The sequence below is a fragment of the Carex rostrata genome, chromosome 16, assembly GCF_964058835.1.
Source record: "Carex rostrata chromosome 16, lpCarRost1.2, whole genome shotgun sequence".
Lineage (NCBI taxonomy): Eukaryota > Viridiplantae > Streptophyta > Magnoliopsida > Poales > Cyperaceae > Carex > Carex rostrata.
Genome location: NC_135933.1, coordinates 8,667,743 through 8,687,584, shown reverse-complemented (window position 1 = coordinate 8,687,584; position 19,842 = coordinate 8,667,743). Strand labels below are relative to the sequence as shown.

The 19,842-nt window shown below is 35.8% G+C and overlaps 1 protein-coding gene across 1 annotated transcript; it reads left to right on the top strand.

Moving 5' to 3' along the window:
• Nucleotides 1-266: 266 nt before the first annotated feature.
• LOC144567341 (brefeldin A-inhibited guanine nucleotide-exchange protein 2-like) lies at nt 267-10,298 on the top strand. Its single transcript, XM_078317454.1, has 11 exons — nt 267-1,713; nt 2,182-2,499; nt 2,783-3,146; nt 3,456-3,878; nt 4,169-4,452; nt 4,962-5,235; nt 5,485-5,969; nt 6,214-6,535; nt 6,893-7,271; nt 7,648-8,339; nt 9,420-10,298. Exons 1-11 carry the CDS (start codon nt 497-499, stop codon nt 10,029-10,031), a joined length of 5,370 nt encoding a protein of 1,789 aa, XP_078173580.1. The 5' UTR covers nt 267-496; the 3' UTR covers nt 10,032-10,298.
• Nucleotides 10,299-19,842: the final 9,544 nt, after the last annotated feature.

Sequence of the window (19,842 nt, the reverse complement as noted above, 5' to 3'; positions counted from 1 at the left end):
ATAAATGTAGTGTCATGTTATAACAATAAAACTAATTTAAATTAAATGTATTTAATAAATTTAATGATTTAAATAAATTATAATAAATTTAATGAATTAAATAAATTATAATATATATACATAAATTTAATAAAAATATTAAATTATCTGTATAATTCTAATTAATCATCCGCATACCGATTAATAAATTTACAGTATCCCGTCTATCCGACGATTGCATATGATTATATACAACACTGGTAAGAACTTAAGAGTAGCACATGCTCGGTCCCGTCAAATGATGCGCTCGAGTCGTTAATAACAATGGAGACTGGAGAGGATTGAACCATGTGAGGATGCGACTCCGTGGCGTCCCCAGTCCTTCCTGGATCCAAAACACCCCCGCCATCAGATCCAGCTTCTCCCATTGAAAATCTCACACGCTTCCCTCCAGATCTGCCATTTCTACTCCCTTCACCCCCCACCGGATCCTCTCCCAGATCCGGCTCCGGGAGACATGGCCGCCGACCCGGAAGCTCCCACCGCTGACTCCCGCCTCAACCAGCTGCTCATTCCTACCTATGAAAAGATCATTAAAAATTCCTCATGGCGCAAAGGCCAGTCTAAGCTCTCTCAGCAGTGCAAAGCGCTGATCGATAAGTTATCTTCGTCTCCGGCCCCTCCTACCTCTCCGCATCCCCCTTCCCCCAACTCCTCCTCTGCTCTTCCCGGCCCCCTCCGTGAACTCTCTCTCGCTGATTCAGAAATCTTACTATCGCCACTCATTTCCGCACTCACCTCTGGCTCCTCTAAGATCGTAGAACCCGCTCTTGACTGCGTGCAAAAGCTGGTCTCTCATTCCTACCTTCATGGCGAGGCTGATCCGTCGGGTGGACCTGATGCACGGCTACTTGGCCAGGTTGTTGAAGGAGTGTGCAAGTGTCACCAGCCCGGTTCAAACGGGGATGAGGCCCTGGAGCTGCTCGTTTTGAAAACGCTACTCTCTGCGGTTACCTCAACTTCAATCCGCATCCATGGCGACTCATTGCTCCATGTTGTTCGCACCTGCTATGATCTCTATCTGGGGAGCAAGAATCTGGTTAACCAGACCACAGCCAAGGCATCGCTGATCCAGATGCTTGTGATTGTCTTTCGACGAATGGAGGCTGACTCGTCTACTGTTCCAGTCCAGCCAATTGTGGTGGCAGAGATGATGGAGCCGTCAGATCGGGCTGGATCAGGGGCTTTAGCTGCCACAGCAACTGATGTAAATTTTGTTCAAGGGTTTATAACCAAGATCATTGGTATTGATGTCAACCCATCCACGCCTCGTTCGCGGTCAAGTACTGCTGCTGGGAATGGGGCCCACGATGGGGCTTTTGAAACAACCACAGTGGAAAGCACTAATGCAGCCGATCTTTTGGATTCAACCGACAAGGACATGCTAGATGCAAAGTACTGGGAGATAAGCATGTACAAGACGGCTCTCGAGGGAAGGAAGGATGAGCTGGGGGAGGGATTGGCAGATCGGGACGATGATTTAGAGGTGCAAATTGGCAACAAGTTGAGACGGGATGCTTTTTTGGTTTTTCGTGCATTGTGCAAGCTCTCTATAAAGACCCCACCAAAAGAAGCCGCCGCAGATCTGACACTGATGAGAGGAAAAATTGTGGCACTGGAACTGCTGAAGATATTGCTGGAGAATGCTGGAGCTGTGTTCCGGACTAGTGATAGGTGATTAACTGTTACTCATTTGTTTAGATCTGATATATGAGGTGGTAATTACATTAACGGTTTACTCTACCAACTTTAACCTTTCGTGGTAATTGGTCATCCTGGATTTCTTCCTTTTCATTTAACTTTTCTTTTGTTTTTTCACTATGAGGTTGTATTGAGACTATCCTAGTTTCAGTATATAGAAGAACCCTTAAGAGACTAATTATACCCAAAACTAGCAGGGCTGACTCAGAATGCTGATTCTCTCATAGTTTTAAAATTATATCCTTAAAGAGTATAATTGTACTAATTATACTATCCTAGTTTTTTTGGACAGAAAGAATTTGAATGTTAAGATTGATCTGTATAAGTTTGTCTATTAATGGAAAGCACTCGGATTCTATCATAATTTAGTTTTATGTTATTGACTGCTGAGCCCTAATAGAATAATGCTAATTGATTTGAGTATCCCCTTGCACTGAGCAGATTTTTGGGGGCTATCAAGCAGTACCTGTGCCTTTCTCTGCTAAAGAATAGCGCTTCAACGCAAATGATTGTTTTTCAGCTATCCTGTTCGATATTTATTAGTCTAGTCGCTAGATTTAGACCAGGTTTGAAAGCAGAAATAGGAGTTTTCTTTCCCATGATTGTGCTAAGAGTGTTGGAGAATGTGGCCCAGCCTAATTTCCAACAGAAGATGATTGTGCTTCGTTTTTTGGAGAAGCTTTGTGTAGATTCCCAGATTTTGGTCGACATTTTCATCAATTATGACTGTGATGTTCACTCTTCCAATATTTTTGAGAGGTATTTGTCCACATTCTTTACTATATACTTGTTGATTTCATTATTGGATGACTAGTAATACCTAGGGATTTGTTTACTGAGAATAGTATATGTAACAGTGTGACTGGTACTGAGAAATTTAATGTATCATACCATTTTTCTTTATTCTTTATTTTTTTTCATTTTCTGTTTATTATTGGTCTTCACCTGGAGTTTTTATGTTTTTACGAGGCGAATTAGTTATGAACTTGCAGTTGGTTTATTTGGTTGTAATAATTTTACCAATTCCATTTTTAAACTATAGGGTGGTAAATGGTCTATTAAAGACTGCACAAGGGCCTCCTCCAGGTGTTACAACAACACTAGTTCCACCACAAGATGTAACGATGAAAAGTGAAGCCATGAAATGCTTAGTGGCTATTTTAAGATCCATGGGAGATTGGATGAACAAGCAACTCAGGATCCCTGATCCAAATTCTCCTAAAATAGAAAAAGAGGAGAAGGAGACTGACAACAGTGAAGGCCAGTCTGAGGCTCCACAGAGTGGCACCACCGAGGAATCCAGTGAAGGAACCGAGCCGCCTTCTGAAAATGCCAGTGGCACACCTGAAGCTGTCTCTGAAGCTGTCAGTATTGAGCAGCGAAGGGCATATAAGCTTGAACTTCAGGTGCTTATACCACCCTTTATTTGTCAGTAACTTGTAATATGTTAATTTGCATGCATTTTTATGCAGGCGCTCAAAAGTTGAAAAATATTTTATGCTGTTGGGGACCTGCAAATTCCCTGTTACCTTTTAAGTTTCATATACTTTGATTTATATAATAAGGGCTCATGCATTGCATGACATAAAATTACGTTTATCGACACCTCTCACATTCAGGTAATTTTTGCAGTTGAAAACTAGGTAGGAGGTAACTACTGACTACTTACAAAATTTTCTTTTATTTGCTTATGGAGTTGCTAATGACTATAACAGGAAGGCATTTCTCTATTCAACCAGAAGCCTAAAAAGGGAATGGAATTCCTTATTAAAGTGAACAAGGTAGGTGATTCACCAGAAGAGATAGCTGCTTTCCTCAAGAGTGAAACAGGTCTGGATAAGACCATGGTAGGCGACTATCTCGGAGAGAGGGAGGACATGTCGCTCAAGGTGATGCATGCTTATGTTGATTCCTTTGATTTTCAAGGGATGGAATTTGATGAGGCAATTCGTTCATTCCTTCAAGGCTTTAGGTTGCCAGGAGAGGCACAAAAGATTGACCGAATCATGGAAAAGTTTTCTGAAAGGTACTGTAAATGCAACCCCAAAGCATTTACTAGTGCTGATACAGCTTACGTTCTTGCTTATTCGGTGATCTTGCTCAATACCGATGCACATAATCCGATGGTTAAAAATAAGGTATGGTCTGTCTCTACAATTACCTTTGATCCTTCTGATAATTCATCGCAAGGATGATCTTACTGCATAACTGAAACATATCCTATGTGGTTAATTGGCTAAAATCTTACAAAAATAACGAAAACAAATTTTTTGCAACTTCAGAGTTTACACAAACCGAACCTGGTAATACAATTCCTTCAAGTTCGATGTTCAAACAAACACAATTCCAGCAAACATGCTCCTTGAAGGAGAAGTTAACAAACCCCTGAGTTATGATGTTTATGAAACTTATGTCTTTTGGAATGCAGATGTCCCCAGATGATTTCATAAGAAATAATCGTGGCATTGATGATGGAAAGGATCTTCCAGAAGAGTACATGAGATCTCTATATGATAGACTCGTAAAGCATGAGATCAAGATGAAGGGCGATGATTTTACACCCCAGCAGAAGCAATCTACATCTAATAGAATTCTCGGACTTGACAACATACTGAATATTGTTATCCGCAAACGTGATTCTCCAGCAGAGACGAGTGATGAATACATTAAGCAGATGCAGGAGCAGTTTAAAGAAAAAGCTCGCAAATCAGAGTAAGTCAATGATTATATAGAAATCATAATTGCTAGACGGTGATATGTACAGAAATTTTAAGGCATGATTGGTCTAGTATGTACTGCTATATGCCTCAGTCTTTTGTTTCCAAATCAGAACATGCACCTGGTAAACATTTGTTATATTGTTTGATGCAAGTATGGTTTCTGGTTAGGTTGTACTCTTGATAAGGTGTAGGAGTTGATTTGAGTTTTGCATGGCATGCCCTAGTCTGTGACAGTTGTGATTGGCAAGTTTGGCTCTTACAACATGTATCCGAGACCAACACCCATTCCCAGTGTTACTCATTGGCTTCTCTTACTGGTATTGATATTGGATCCGAGATAAGTACCCCTTCCTAGTGTTGCTCTTACTGTTGTATGTGTGATTGATAATGATCTCCAGTTCTTCTTTGAACTTCTAATTCAGTCTTTTGTTTGTAAGGTCAAAAGTTGTTAGAAATCACTGAATGTTGTTGTTGATAGTATTCATTCCTGTTGAAATTTAGGTCGGCATACTATGCTGCAACCGATGTGGTCATCTTGAAGTTCATGATTGAGGTATGCTGGGCCCCCATGCTAGCAGCTTTCAGTGTTCCACTTGACCAGAGTGACGATGAAGCTGTAATTGCGCAGTGCCTTGAAGGGTTTCGCTGTGCTATTCATGTCACAGCTGCCATGTCTATGAAGACTCAGAGAGATGCCTTTGTCACCTCCCTTGCGAAGTTCACCTCACTCCACTCTGCTGCAGACATCAAACAGAAAAATATTGATGTCATTAAGGTAATATGAGTATTTTGTATACTGTAGAGGTTGCTTGTATGTGTACAACTTTCCAGTTGTAGGTGTGATTGGCTTGTAATTGCATTTTGATTGTTTAAGCATGTGCTAGAATCTACATGTTACATTTCTTTATTCTAGAGCTCTTCTTTGTGAAGTGTAATTGATATTTTCTTGAACGACATAGTAAATAATATCTTTATCATATTTATGAGGGTTATCATCTCTTTTGATCCCTTTTCTTTTTTGTAGGCTATACTTATAATAGCGGATGAAGATGGCAATTACTTGCAAGAGGCATGGGAGCATATCCTGACATGCATTTCTCGATTTGAGCACTTAAATCTCCTCGGAGAAGGCACACCTACCGATGCCACATTTTTTGCAGTACAACAGACGGAAGAAAAATCCAAACAGTCCAAGTCATCTATCCTTCCTGTCTTGATGAAAAAGGGTCTTGGGAAGAATGCTAATGTTGGTTCATCTGCTAAGAGGGGTTCATATGACAGTGTTGGAGTTGGTGGTTTTGTTACTTCTGATCAGATGAACAACTCAAATCTTAGCCTGTTAGAGCAAGTCGGGATGGCTGAGATGAACCGTGTGTTTGTGAGAAGCCAGAAGTTGAATAGTGAGGCAATAATTGATTTCGTGAAGGCTCTTTGTAAAGTTTCCATGGAAGAGTTGCGCTCTGCTTCTGATCCTCGAGTTTTTAGTCTCACCAAGATAGTTGAGATTGCGTAAGAATCTCTAACAGCTGTTTGTTTGCACAAGTCTCCCATACTATTAAGTATTTTAATCTTAGTTTTGGTGTAATACTGACCAAGCTTGGTACAAGTACTGGTATCTGTGCCTTACCTGCCCGTATCAATTGTTACCATACTGAAACTATAAAAGTTTATTTTACCTTTATTGCTGGTATATGCTGATATTGGCAGTTCAGTAGCCCTTCTTTGTTACCAAATTTATGATCTCTCGTTGTAGGCACTACAACATGGACCGCATCAGACTTGTTTGGTCAAGTATTTGGCTTGTCTTATCAGATTTCTTCGTGACAATTGGTTGCTCAGAAAACCTGTCAATTGCGATCTTTGCTATGGATTCTCTGCGCCAACTTGCAATGAAGTTCCTTGAAAGGGAAGAACTAGCTAACTACAATTTTCAGAATGAATTTATGAAGCCCTTTGTAGTGGTCATGCGAAAGAGTAGAGCAGTTGAGATAAGGGAGTTAATTATTAGGTGTGTCTCTCAAATGGTACTGGCTCGTGTTAATCATGTCAAGTCAGGGTGGAAAAGCATGTTCATGGTATGGCCGTCTTACTCCTTATTCCATGTTCTTTAATTTTAGGGGGGGGGGGGGGAGACTGTTTTACCGTCTGGTAGCAGTACAGATCAGCCACCATGCGAGTACTGGGACTTCCGGCATGCTATTGATAAATGTCTCTAATTAGTCTTAAAAGGGAAAATTGACCTCAAATTTTATTTTGTTGTATTATAATTCATCCTTTTTTTGAATGAATGAGAAAAAAACCATTACCATGCTTGGTTGGTATAGGTTGGGTAGAAATAGAACTTGGACACTATTTTGCTGCTGGCCATGATCACTGAACTTGATGCTCTTTCAAGGAATTTGTTCTAGAATTTTAATTACAAATTCTTGCAGGTATTTGCCACAGCATCATATGACGACCACAAGAACATTGTGCTATTGGCTTTTGAGATTATTGAGAAAATTCTGCGAGATTATTTCCCATACATAACAGAAACCGAATCATCCACTTTCACGGATTGCGTGAACTGCCTGATTGCATTCACTAATAGCCGATTTAACAAGGATATAAGTCTTAATGCAATTGGTTTTCTTCGGTTTTGTGCGGCTAAGCTTGCAGAGGGGGACATTGGCTCTGCATCAAGGTTAAAAGAGAAGGCCTCCTCAAGTAGTGCTCCACCTTCACCTCATACTGCAAAAGATGGAAAACAAGATGGTGCTTCATTTATCGATAAAGATGATCATTTGCACTTCTGGTACCCTTTATTAGCAGGTAATGATAAAAGCAGATTATCTACATATATGCAGAATACCACAGGACTTGGTAACTGGATAGCTGTTTAGTTTTTGTCATGGCAGAATGCTGTATGGTATTAGTGCATTCAGGATCATATATGTACACACAGAAGTACCACTTTGATACCAGTTGAATAACTAATTTGGCTTATTTTATTTTGCTTTAGTTTTTAGCTATGGCTGTCTTCGTAATAATTAGCCTTGATTTGACTCTTTGCTCAACGGAAAATGGATATATTTATGGCTCTGCTGTTTCTATATTTGGATACTGTGATTAAACTGGAAAATATGAGACGTTTTTTTCACTACAGTTAAAATAAACCAGCTCACAATCTTGTGCTTAAATTTTACAGGTCTGTCTGAACTTACATTTGACCTGCGGCCTGAAATCAGGAAAAGTGCCCTGCAAGTGCTGTTTGATACACTTAGAAATCATGGCCACCTCTTCTCATTACCATTGTGGGAGAAGGTTTTTGATTCTGTTTTGTTCCCCATATTCGACTATGTCAGACATGCTATCGACCCGTCAGAGGCATCTTCACCAGGCCAAGGATCAGAAAATGATCCCAACGAAGATCAAGATGCATGGCTTTACGAAACTTGCACGCTAGCTCTCCAACTAGTTGTAGACCTCTTCGTCAAATTTTATGATACCGTTAATCCACTTCTGAGAAAGGTGCTCTCTTTGTTAACTAGCTTCATCAAGCGGCCCCACCAGAGCCTTGCTGGCATTGGAATTGCTGCATTTGTTCGGCTAATGAGCAGCTCCGGGACATACTTTCTAGAAGACAAGTGGTTGGAGGTGGCTCTAGCTTTAAAAGAAGCTTCCATTGCAACACTCCCTGATTTCTCATATATTGCGACAGGGGAATACCTTGAACATTTACCAAACGAAGGTGGTAATTCATCTGTCAGGCACAGTGATGCTGAGTCAAGGACATCAGACAATGAAGACGATGACTTGATAGCACAGAGGTCGAGGAAATTGTATTTTGCAATCAGTGATGCAAAGTGCCGTACTGCTGTTCAGCTTCTATTAATTCAGGTTGGTAACTTTGCTCTTCTCTTCTGTCCTTGTGATGTATTGTTACTCCTGTACCTTTTTATAGTTAGTTAGGAAATTATCCTAATCCTTAGAATTTAAAGTTGTTGGTCATGTTTGGTTGTGGACTAAAGTTAATAAGACCTAACTTGGTTATTCCAACTTAGGTCGATTTAAATTATTCATGTTTGGTTGATATCTAAAGTTATACCTTGACTTAAATTATTCCTTGTTTGATAATAATTTGATGGCTTAAGGCATGATTTGATATTACAAATTATTGTCCTACAAAATTTGTAATAACAATAATAAAACTATACTTTGTATTTCTTTTCTTTTCATTTTGATTGAAAGAAATTGTACAAGAAAATGAGTTATGTATAAATTAATTCTATATCTTAGAGAAGCACATTGTATTTAATGAATCTTGTTTAATTAAAGTTATATGTGTACTAATTTATTTGTCAAAAATGTGTTAGGTTGATGAACAAAAAAATTATTATTTTGTAGTACAATTTAAAAAATATTTTATTTAATTATTTTCTAGATTGCATATTTTGTTGATTTAGAAAGTTATGTCATTTAAAAAAAATATTGATTCTATAATTGATAAAGTGATTAAAAATAATGAAAATGATGAAAGTTAGGCCTCATACTCAATTAAAATTAAACCACCTAGAGGGGTGATTTAGTTTAGGCCAATTTAGTCCAGCCTAAAGATTGGCTTATTCCGTCTTAGTTCGGCTCAATTAAACCACATTTGGTGGAATAAGTGAGGCCTAAAGCTCTTATTCCACTGTTTAGTTCACAACCAAACATGACCATTATTAATAATTTTAAATGGTCCTTAAATGTGGTGAATGACCATTAAAGCAGTAATTTCAATTCTCCTTGGAGCTTTCAGCTATCTTGAGTAGCTTGTGATATAAGTTGGGTTTCCTACCCAGTGCTCCAAAAGTATAAGAAATTGCATTTACCCCAGAAATCGAATTTTATTATTCATCCGACTTGTGTTTTTCTTTCAGTAATAGAATTGTTATGCATTTAAAATTGTCACCTCAACTTTTTGTGTAAATTCTGCAGGCTGTGATGGAGATATACCAAATGTACCAAGCTCAGTTATCTGTAAATAACACCGTAATACTCTTTGAAGCCTTGCATGCCATAGCTTCCCATGCTCACGAGATAAACAGTGACAGTGACCTCAGAGCCAAATTACAAGAGATAGGTTCTATGACCCAAATGCAGGACCCACCTCTGTTACGCTTGGAGAACGAGTCGTACCAAATATGCCTTACTCTCTTGCAAAACATAGTGACCGACCGATCCCTCAATGGTGATGTAGCAGAAAATTACCTTGTCAGCCTCTGTAAAGAGGTGTTACAGGTCTACCTCACAGCCGCGCAACCAACTCAAATTGCCCAAGCTTCTTCCGCTGATTTGCCTCAACCTCATTGGCTCATCCCTGTTGGATCGACCAAGAGGAGAGAACTTGCGGCCAGAGCACCTCTGGTTGTGTCGGCTTTGCAAGCCATTAGTGGTTTAGGAGATTCTTCTTTTGAGAAGAATTTAGGCCAATTGTTCCCTCTTCTTGCTGGTTTAATTAGCTGTGAGCACGGTTCAAATGAAGTTCAGGTTGCACTGAGCGACATGCTTACATCACATGTTGGACCCATTTTGCTCCAATCATGCTGAATTGATCTTTGATGGGGATCAAATTGGCTATTTGTATTTTAGTTCTTTCGCTTTTCTCTCTTTTTTTTTTCTCCCTGTATTGTAGAATTCTTTTGATTGTCTTGTTTCGTTCTCATTGGCATTTTTTCCCCCTTTTTTTACTGATTTCTCATTCCGCATGTAATAGCTGGATTACAGCGAGGAGTTAGAGGTGCGGCATTGGTGTGACTCCGCTTGTAGTATATACTTTCTGAGTAAAGATTTTTGGGATTAGTCTGAAGAGGTTAACTAAAATATTTTTTTACCTTTGCTCACGCGCCTAGACTTTCTAGTTGAAATTGCTTGTCCCTAATGCAGATTGAATAAAGTTGAACAATTTCATTGTTAATTCCAGTGTTGAAAAAAACGGTTTTAACTGCCGTTTAATTGTTAACGGCGGTCAAATTGTTACAAATACACTTAACGGATGCATGTTTGCGGATGAAAACGATTAATCGATTGTTTTACCGTTTAATTATCCGTTTATTCTTGTTTATTTTCATTTATGAGGAGGGTTCAAATGCCTCCATGTTTTTGTGCCTCTATCTTTTTCCATCATTTTCAAAGTTCAAACAGTTGATCCGAACTGCTCAACCTAACCTCCATACTAAAATATGTTTGGAGACCAAATTTTATATTTTTAGGAATTTTTTTACTATTTTTTTAGATAGGTACAAAAATACTGTTTTTAGATGGTTCAGATTTACTGATTTTGTACCTATTTAAAAAAATAGTAAAAAAATTTCTAAAAATATAAAATTTGGTCACCAAACATATTTTAGTATGGAAATTAGGTTGAGCAGTTCGGATCGACTGTTTGAACTTTGAAAATGATGGAGAGAGATGGAGGCACAAAAACATGGAGGCATTTGAACCCTCTTCATTTATTCCTGTTTATTTGCGTTTATTTCACTAAATATTTATTTTTCACATTGAATTTTTTTTTTGTGATAGTATGTGATAATAAGTTTTATAAATCATGTTTTGTAGTTTTATCTGTGCTTGGAGCTTTGGACATGCATTCAATATTTTTTACGAGGATTCAAATGCCTTCATTTTTTCTGCCTTTATCATGCCTTCATTTTTAAAAACTTTAATATTTCAAAATCTAAAATTTAAAAGTCAAAATAAAACTGTTGGATGTGATCTATGATATTTTCTTTATGTGTTTATAAAAAATTATCACATTTTAATTTTGTTTTTTTATGTGAATTAATAAGTTGAAAAATCAATGATTATAAATTATCCACATTAGTACATTTTTTACAAGATCTTGATAACAATTAAAATAAAGTTAGAATCCTAATTTTTTACACATGCATAGATAAAATGATATAAATCATATCTAACAGTTTTATTTTGACTCTTAAGTTTTAGATTTTGAGTTATTAAAGCTTTTAAAAATGGAGGTATGATGGAGACACAAAAAATGGAGGCATTTGAACTCTCATTTTTTTATATATGTTTTTTCTTCTTCCTTACTTTGAAATTGATTAATTCTTCTGTTATTTATATACCATATATTTTTCTTACTTACCGATGTAATTTTTTCAATTAGTACATTATGTTCATTTATGAAACTAAGTTGTTATCATAAACTAAATTTAGTAATTTTATGTTGAAATGTTTCATTTCTTTCAAATAATATGTTATAAGTATTTAAAAATGCTTAATTTTTTAATTTATTTTTTCATTAAATAAATATGTTACTTACACATGAAAATTCTTATGCGTTAAGAAAATATAAATGTAATATCATGTTATAATAATGAAACTAAGTTAATTTAAGTTTATTTGATAAATTTAATGAGTGAAATAAGTTATTTTTAATAAATTATGATATATATACATAAATTTAATAAAAATGTTAAATTGTCAACATAATTTTGATTAATTAGCCGCATACCGATTAATTGTTTCACGGTACGACGACTGTTATTTACAACACTGGTAAATTCAATTGGATCTTACCGTCTGAGGGTACGAGCAAAGCATGAATAACAAACATAAACAAGACAAGGCGTACATTTTGCGTTTATGTAATCGGTGCCGACATTTTTATTAATATCCAACATTAAATAAAAAATATTAAATATATCTAACTTGGCTGGGTATTTTTAAAAATGTCTAAACCGGCTATTTTTTGGCTGGTTGGATTAAAAATTTGGATCGGCAGAAAAAAGTCCGGTCAGTTTTTTTTTTTTAATATATGATAGACTATTTCTTTTAATGTATAATTAACATAATTTATACTAATATGCTAAATTACACCGTTCTCTTTCATAAAATATTGATAAATTTTTTTTAAGCCATTTTGTGTCATATTTCATAAATCATAAAAAATAGTAAAAAAAAAATTTCAAAAATAGTAAAAATTGGTCTTCTACAAGTTCATTCTATAACCAATTTACTAAGCTATTTAGATCGAAAATTAGAAATGAAAAACTTAATCGGAAACTTCAAATCAAGTTTTGAGGCTCTTCCCTTTGTTATTTGGCAATTTTGAATTTGAAAAACAATAAAGTAGTCACCGGCGCATGCATCTTTTAACAAGGTTTCTGAAAGTGGTCATTTGCTGAAATTGGACACTCGAGCACCGTTTTATGCCCGTTCGAAGTTTCATCGTCGTTTTTCGTATCGTCTCTTGCTTTATCCCTTGTTCTAACCTCGCCTATTTACGTGAGATGTCTTAGATAAATACATGTACAACATATATTACAACATATATGTGCCTTAGAAATGACTTAAAAAATATAAATACATTATAACAGAAAGACACAGATCGAAATTGTTGGTGCATTCATAAACATCCGTATGAAAGAAAAATGTTTCTCATTTAGCTTTGAAATAACTCAAATAATATTTATTTACTTATTCTTAATGGATTTTGGATTCGGATTGTATCAGATTTACTGCAATAACAAATAGATCAAAATCAAACAATAAGAGCATCCAGAAAGAGAGTAATTTAATGTAATTTAGCATAATTTAGTATAAGTATGCTAATTATACATTAAAAGAATTAATCTAACAAATATTTTTTTAAAAAAACCTGACCGACTATTTTTTGGCTGGTTCGAATTTTTAATTCAACCGGTCAAAAAATAGCCGGTCTGGGTATATTTAAAAATACCCCGTTAACTTGGGTATATTTTATTTTATTTATTTAATGTTGGATATTAAAAAAAAAAAACCGGAAATCCGTGCATTGGCAAGTTTCCTGTACGGGCCACGGGCCTTTGTATCATTTGCATCACGGTGCTTTGGATTCTTTTACTCGCACTAACATTATTTCTCTGTATTTATTTATTTTAATACTTTTAAAATTAATCATTTTTTCCGTCACTGATGTATTCGGTTGAAAATCGGGGGTGTCAATGGCTACGATACGAACACAGTGAAACTATTTTTATATTCATACCCATTAAAATTGATCTTATCCATACTCTACTTATATCCGTTAAGAATTTGTCTTATCCTACTCTATTCATACCCGTTAAAATTAGCGGATAACAAAACAGTAGTGGACGAATAACGAATAATAATACAAATATAATAGTTTTATTATTTTTACAAATAAATCATCAAAACTTATCATGTCATACATATGCAATCACAATTACTATTATAAAATTAAAATATAAATATGCAATTAATTCTAGGTAATTGTTTTTTTATTTGTTCGCACAGAATATATGCTACAAAGTTTCAGTATAGCAAGCTATACCTTTTAAACCTTTGTTATACTCTGTCAAATCAGATAGCAAGTGCACTATCCTATCGATGAGTATGCTCAGGTATCGATCCACAGGGACGGAAGAAAATGACCGGACTTATCCTAAAATTACTTGAGATTCTAGAAGTGAGAGAAATTGGTTTGATTTAATTCTAATAATTCTACTGATTTATGACAAGTTTAAAAAGCAATAAAAGAGAATTAAAGTTGTTTTGAATTGATAGAAAGGCGTTTCCAGAGTTCAGATTTCATTTCTGTTCAGCCCCGAGGCATACGGCCTGTACGGACTCCCGTACGGCCCGTAGGGCACCCCGAGTAAATGCTGCAGCTACCGTTTTCTGTGTTGGTGCTAATGTTTAGGGTTTCTATCGACCAGATCTGGATACCTAACCTCAACTTTCGCATTTTGGCCTAGTACCCGATTACCGGACTCAAATACTTCCCTCTTAGATGCGTTAAACCTCAACTTTCGCATTTTGGCCTAATTTATCCAAGTTACTTGTTGGTTTACTAAAAGTATCCAAGGACTTTCACCTCAAGGAAAGTTTCACCTTTCGGGTACTCCTTGGTTTCACCCTACTTCATATACTTTATTCGGTTGGATTAAATGTCATAGACTTGGCTCCTAACACTTAGATGTGCGCATTCATCTAACGGGATGACTAATCAATTCAAGCAACCACAAATAAAGCAATCAAAATACTACTCAACAAAGTAAAAACAAAGCATTCAACACAAAATCCAAGTAGCATGCAAACAAAACCAAACTAGAAACTACATCTTAACCCTAGAAACAAAGTAAATTAGCTACTCATGTTCACAAGATAACACAAATAACAGAAAATAAAAGAGTTCATGACAAAACAGTGGAGAAATCCGAAGATCCGTTGCAAACTCGCATTTTTCACTTCTCTTCCTCTTCTCCTCCTCTTGTCTTTTTCTCTAAGAAAGCTTCTCCAAGTTCCAGTGGTGAATCCCCCTTTTTTTGGTGTGAAAATTGTTAGTTTGTAATAATCTAGAAGTCAATAATACGATAATTTATCATAAAGCTTTGTTCATGAATTGGATGATTAATATCATTTTGTTGCCTTGAGTATTATTGAATTTATGGATCATTTCGAGTTCATGACTGAAATTGTGAAACTCCATAATATAGATGATATATACTCTTAATCTTAAAAGGTCACTAACCAAGGTAATTAGCAGGAACACTAATTATAAGGTTAGTATGTGGATTAAAAGATGGTTAAGTTTTACAAACCACCTGACACGAGATGTCATTTTAATCACATAGATACATGGTATTTGACAGACCCCGAATGAAACATTAAATAGAATTGTGTTCGTGTCATTTATGTTTTCATTCAGTGTCACGTTCTACAGTATGAGGTATTTATCGTTCCTACTGAGAAATATGTATGTGTGATTGTTATCCACCGCTGTCCGTAAAAAGCAGTCATAACGGTAGCTTTTCCATATGTATAGCTTAGCTGAGGAAGTGATAGTTTACCAAGAATACTATTTGTCCCTCGTATCTCTATACGAGCTATAGCATCACTGGGCCCCTTGATAGAGTAAGATTATCTGCTAGCGGTATAATTACAAGAGTAATTATATTTGATAATCTGCTCAAGATCAAGAAAAGATTAAGTTAGCAAGGATGACACACATCTACCTTGAAACTAATCTGATAGCTATGAGACAGAAGAACAGACACAAGTAAATTGTTTACTGGATCGTGATATTGTACAGTACAGCATCATCTGTGTAATTGGATGGTCATGATGTGTTGCCAGACGCCACCCATGATTATAGAAGTTAAAACGGTTTTAACTCTATTTACCAACATAACACAGATCCTATTGGGTCACACCATATAGGAGTTAATCGGAGAATCTTATTTTGATTGATTATAAATTGGTTATGATCAATGATAAGATGGTTATAATTAATTATACATGTTATAATTAAATTATAAATGTTATGTAAAAATAACAAGCAAAAACATTGATTAATTTATAAACGTGTATGACACGTTGTATAAAAGTTAACCGGTTAATTTATAAATGTGCAGGACACATTGTATAAATTACCGAAACAACAACTGCAAGAAAAATATATATAATTATTCAAAATAATTATACGAATATTATTTGTGTTCGGGCCGAGGGCATTCGGATCTTTTCAGATTCGTCCTTATCCGCATGACATGTCATCGATCCTATCCAGATGACACGTCATCGACACCGAAACAAATAACCGAAAGAAAAATATATATATAATTGTTCAGAATAATTATACGAATATTATTTGTGTTCGGGCCGAGGGCATTCGGGTCTTTTCAGATTCGTGCTTATCCGCATGACGTGTCATTGATCCTATCCAGATGACATGTCATCAATCCTATCCACAAGGGCAAAATGGTCATTTCACACCTATGCCACCTTGCATGTGTAGAAGCATGGAGAAGAATGTGGAAGGGTGTGGAAGGGGTATTTTGGTCATTTCACATATAAAAGGATGAGGTGTCAATGGCATATCTTGTAAATAGGCCGAACTTGGAGGGCATTTTGGTCTTTTGCAACCGAATCTAAACACTATAAATAGGGGTGGAGGGGTAGAGAGAAAATATATATATATGCACATTCACATGTATCTTTTCGTGCAGAAACGAATCGGTATTTTCTCTCTTTCTCGGTTTCTCTCCCAAATAGTGTTTCGGTTGAGAAAAGAAAGTTATACGTAGTTGACGTATAATCTTGCGGGTTGTTGTGGAGAATATTTACGGGATTGATGAATAGTGTTTTACCGAATTTCGCGGTATGTCAGTTTTGCATATTGATGAAACTGGGCAACTGAAAATTCGTGTTTACGGGTTTTCGTCTTATTCCCGTGAATAGTATTTTTGCAGAATTCCGCGGTTTACGGTATTTCTGGCAGAAAAAATAAACCGCTCTCCGGTTAGTCCTGGTGGATAACCGATAGAGGTATCACACGTGTGATACTCCGAGTCGATTCCTTCCCTGGTGAGGCTCTACTCGCTCGGTCTGCATTCCAACTGTGATTTGGAAACAAGGTATAAATATGTTATATTAATCTATTTAATTTGTAAGTAGATTAAAGTTTTAGAAATCAATCATGGAGTAGATCTGTAAAAAGGATTAAAAGGGTCCTTGCAATGAAAGACTTCGGAAGGAACTATGCTTTGGTCTTTCCGGCATATCCCTTTTAATTCACGGCTTGAGTTAGAAGTAAAAATTTTTGTTTTACGTTCTTTCCGCAGCTTAAGCCTAAACGGGTTTTGGTTACCGCGAAACCCCAAAAGTGGTATCTAGAAAACCCTACAAAAATATCTCATTTAATGCCCTAGATCGCGCCCCCAGAGGCTTCCTTTTCGGCCTCCTTAAATTATGCTCATTTCAGATTCCAGCTGGATTTTCCGAATTAGCGCCCTACGGGCCGTATGGGACCCCGTACGGGCCGTATGCCTGTGCTTTGTCTTGGAGATTTTGTGCCTCTGTTGTGGAACCTTCTGTGTGGTTGGGCAGATCTTGTACGGCCCGTAGGGAATGTCATACGGGCCGTATGAAAAATTGTCAAATCCAGTTTTTCGCTCTTTTTCCTGCAAAATACCAAACAAAGCATAGCAGTACCACATTTCATCGAAATATAAGTAAAAAGTCCACACTTATAGGCTTTAAAGCACAGGTTTTAGTGTAAATCAGGGCTGTAATTTAGACATAATATGGAGATATCATTATTAAATAAAAAAAAATCAAAATCACAAATATCTCTTCTAACAAATTCAATTCCTTAACTAAATAATAAAACAATTAAATAAAAAATAAAATGTTTAATATAATATTCTTCTTATGATATAATTACTCGTTATCCAACAGGTATAAAATAACCTTTATCCGTATCCATACTCATACCCATACCCAATAAGTTAAAGAAAAAAAAAATCTTATCCATATCTGTCTTATCGAATATGATACGGGTAGAGTAAACGGGTGTCGTTGCCAAAATTGCTACTATTATTTTTTTAGCGTGGGGATGGAGTCTAGCGTATTTCTTCGCATAATAGTTGTTAAAAGTATCTCCATCTGTAAAATCGATTATCAATTCCAAACAACTATAAAAATAAAGAGAAACATCAGTATTTTGGTGGAGGTGCTTTCTAGTTTTTATTTTATCAAAACATTGGTATAACAACATTTAAGAAAAAACCAATTTAAAGAGTGCCAAAAATTGTATTATTGATTGTTATGGCCTCTTATTTGTTTAGGGCACAAAAAGTTAGTTTTCTCAGTTAAAAACCTGAAAATATATTGTTTCTTTTTGTCTCTGGAGTTTAAAAAGTGTAATTATCAATTCAAAAATTCTTGACCCAACACAGATTTCTTGTTCTGTTGGCAGTTGTCACATTCTGTTATTTTTAGTCAATAGAAATCATTTTGAAAATATTTTTTAAGTACCCTATCTATATCATACGATATTCTAAAATTACAATATTTTTTATAGCTATAATGACATTATATTTATCAGATTCTAATTTCAGCCGTTAAATTGACAGAGTTTCTAATATTGATTGAATTTCCACTATAAATTCTCACCTACAACCTTATTATCAATTCATTTGATGTTGAGCTTCAATAAGCTCTAATACCAATTGTTGGTACACACAAAAATATGAGGCAAGCAAATAAATGGAGAATCACACAAGAAACCAAGACAACAAGCAAACAAGAACAAAAAATTAGAGATGACACAAGATTTTACGTGGAAACTCTTTTGAAAAAAAATTACGGGAGCACACGGCACAAATCCACTAAAATCAAAGAGTCTTACAAGTACAAAAAAATTAAAAATTTCTCAATAGCACCCTCTCACACATTCTCTTACAAGTTTCAAGAAGAAGAGAACAAATTTTAAACAAAGCTAAGTGAAGAGGCAACAGAGACACAGACAGAAGCAGCTCAATCTCAGCTCAATCTCCATCGGCTCAATTTCTTGCCGATAGAAAATGAATCAAACAGCATTGGTTAGATTCAAAACCGATGGCAAAAGCAAAACGGGCTGGACCCGTTAATTATCTTCAACTCCAACATTTGATACCATCCTTCAAAAAATCAATGGATCCTCGATCTATGTTCAATTCATACCCTTATCCATACCTTCATACAAACCAAAATCCAATCACTCCTATTACGACAACACAGAATAATAAGCAAGAACAAGAATGGAGGAAAAGTGGTTTAAACGATAAAGATAAAAAAAAAAAAAAAATAGAGCATTACAAATTTACAATTATAGCACTAGAATGAAATAGAAAATTTTAATTTACTACATGTTTGGGAAGTTTTGAAAAAATGAACAGAAATAATGAACTAGCTAGGAGGGTCTTCGAACTGGCTTTGTTCTTAAATGTTGATTATCATCTTTGTTCATTCCTCAAAACTTCCCAAATATGTAGTAAATTAAAAATATTATTTTCATTGTTGTGGTATAAACGGAATGCTCTATTTTATATATCATCATAGTTTAATTAAACCACATTAATTCCCTCTCTTCTTGAATTATGATCCCTGTAACCAACGAATTTTGAGACAACATGACTTAGTCTAATCCAACGACTCATCATTCCTTGTTTATCTCTAGACATTGATTTATCTTGTCACGATATTTTTTTTCATGTTACCATTTAAACCCAAAAATGTTTATTACCTTCTTAGTTACCACATGTGCTGAAGGTAAGCCACACGCTACAATTAATAGAATATCATCCTAATTCGATCAGTAGGCCTTTTTCGGTATGAATAATGGCTGAGATTGAACATAGATCGGCTATTTTTATTAATACCCTAATTTTTTTTTTTTAAATACTGTCCTCATGTTTGTTTTTGATTTTTTTAAAATGCCCCAATTGCCAGGTCCACGGACAGCCCACCCCTCCTAGCAGACCGCTCGGGCCAAGTACATTTTCCTCATGTTTGTTTTTTTATGTGTTTTTTCTTTGCTATAAAAATATATCAGCACAAACTTAGCATACAACCA

What these genes read in the sequence shown, in the direction of transcription:
- LOC144567341 (XM_078317454.1), top strand. Translation starts at nt 497, where the DNA reads ATGGCCGCCGACCCGGAAGCTCCCACCGCTGACTCCCGCCTCAACCAG. An exon ending in CATATAAGCTTGAACTTCAG is followed by an intron (nt 3,147 to 3,455) that starts GTGCTTATACCA and finishes TGACTATAACAG; the next exon opens with GAAGGCATTTCTCTATTCAA. An exon ending in GAAAAAGCTCGCAAATCAGA is followed by an intron (nt 4,453 to 4,961) that starts GTAAGTCAATGA and finishes GTTGAAATTTAG; the next exon opens with GTCGGCATACTATGCTGCAA.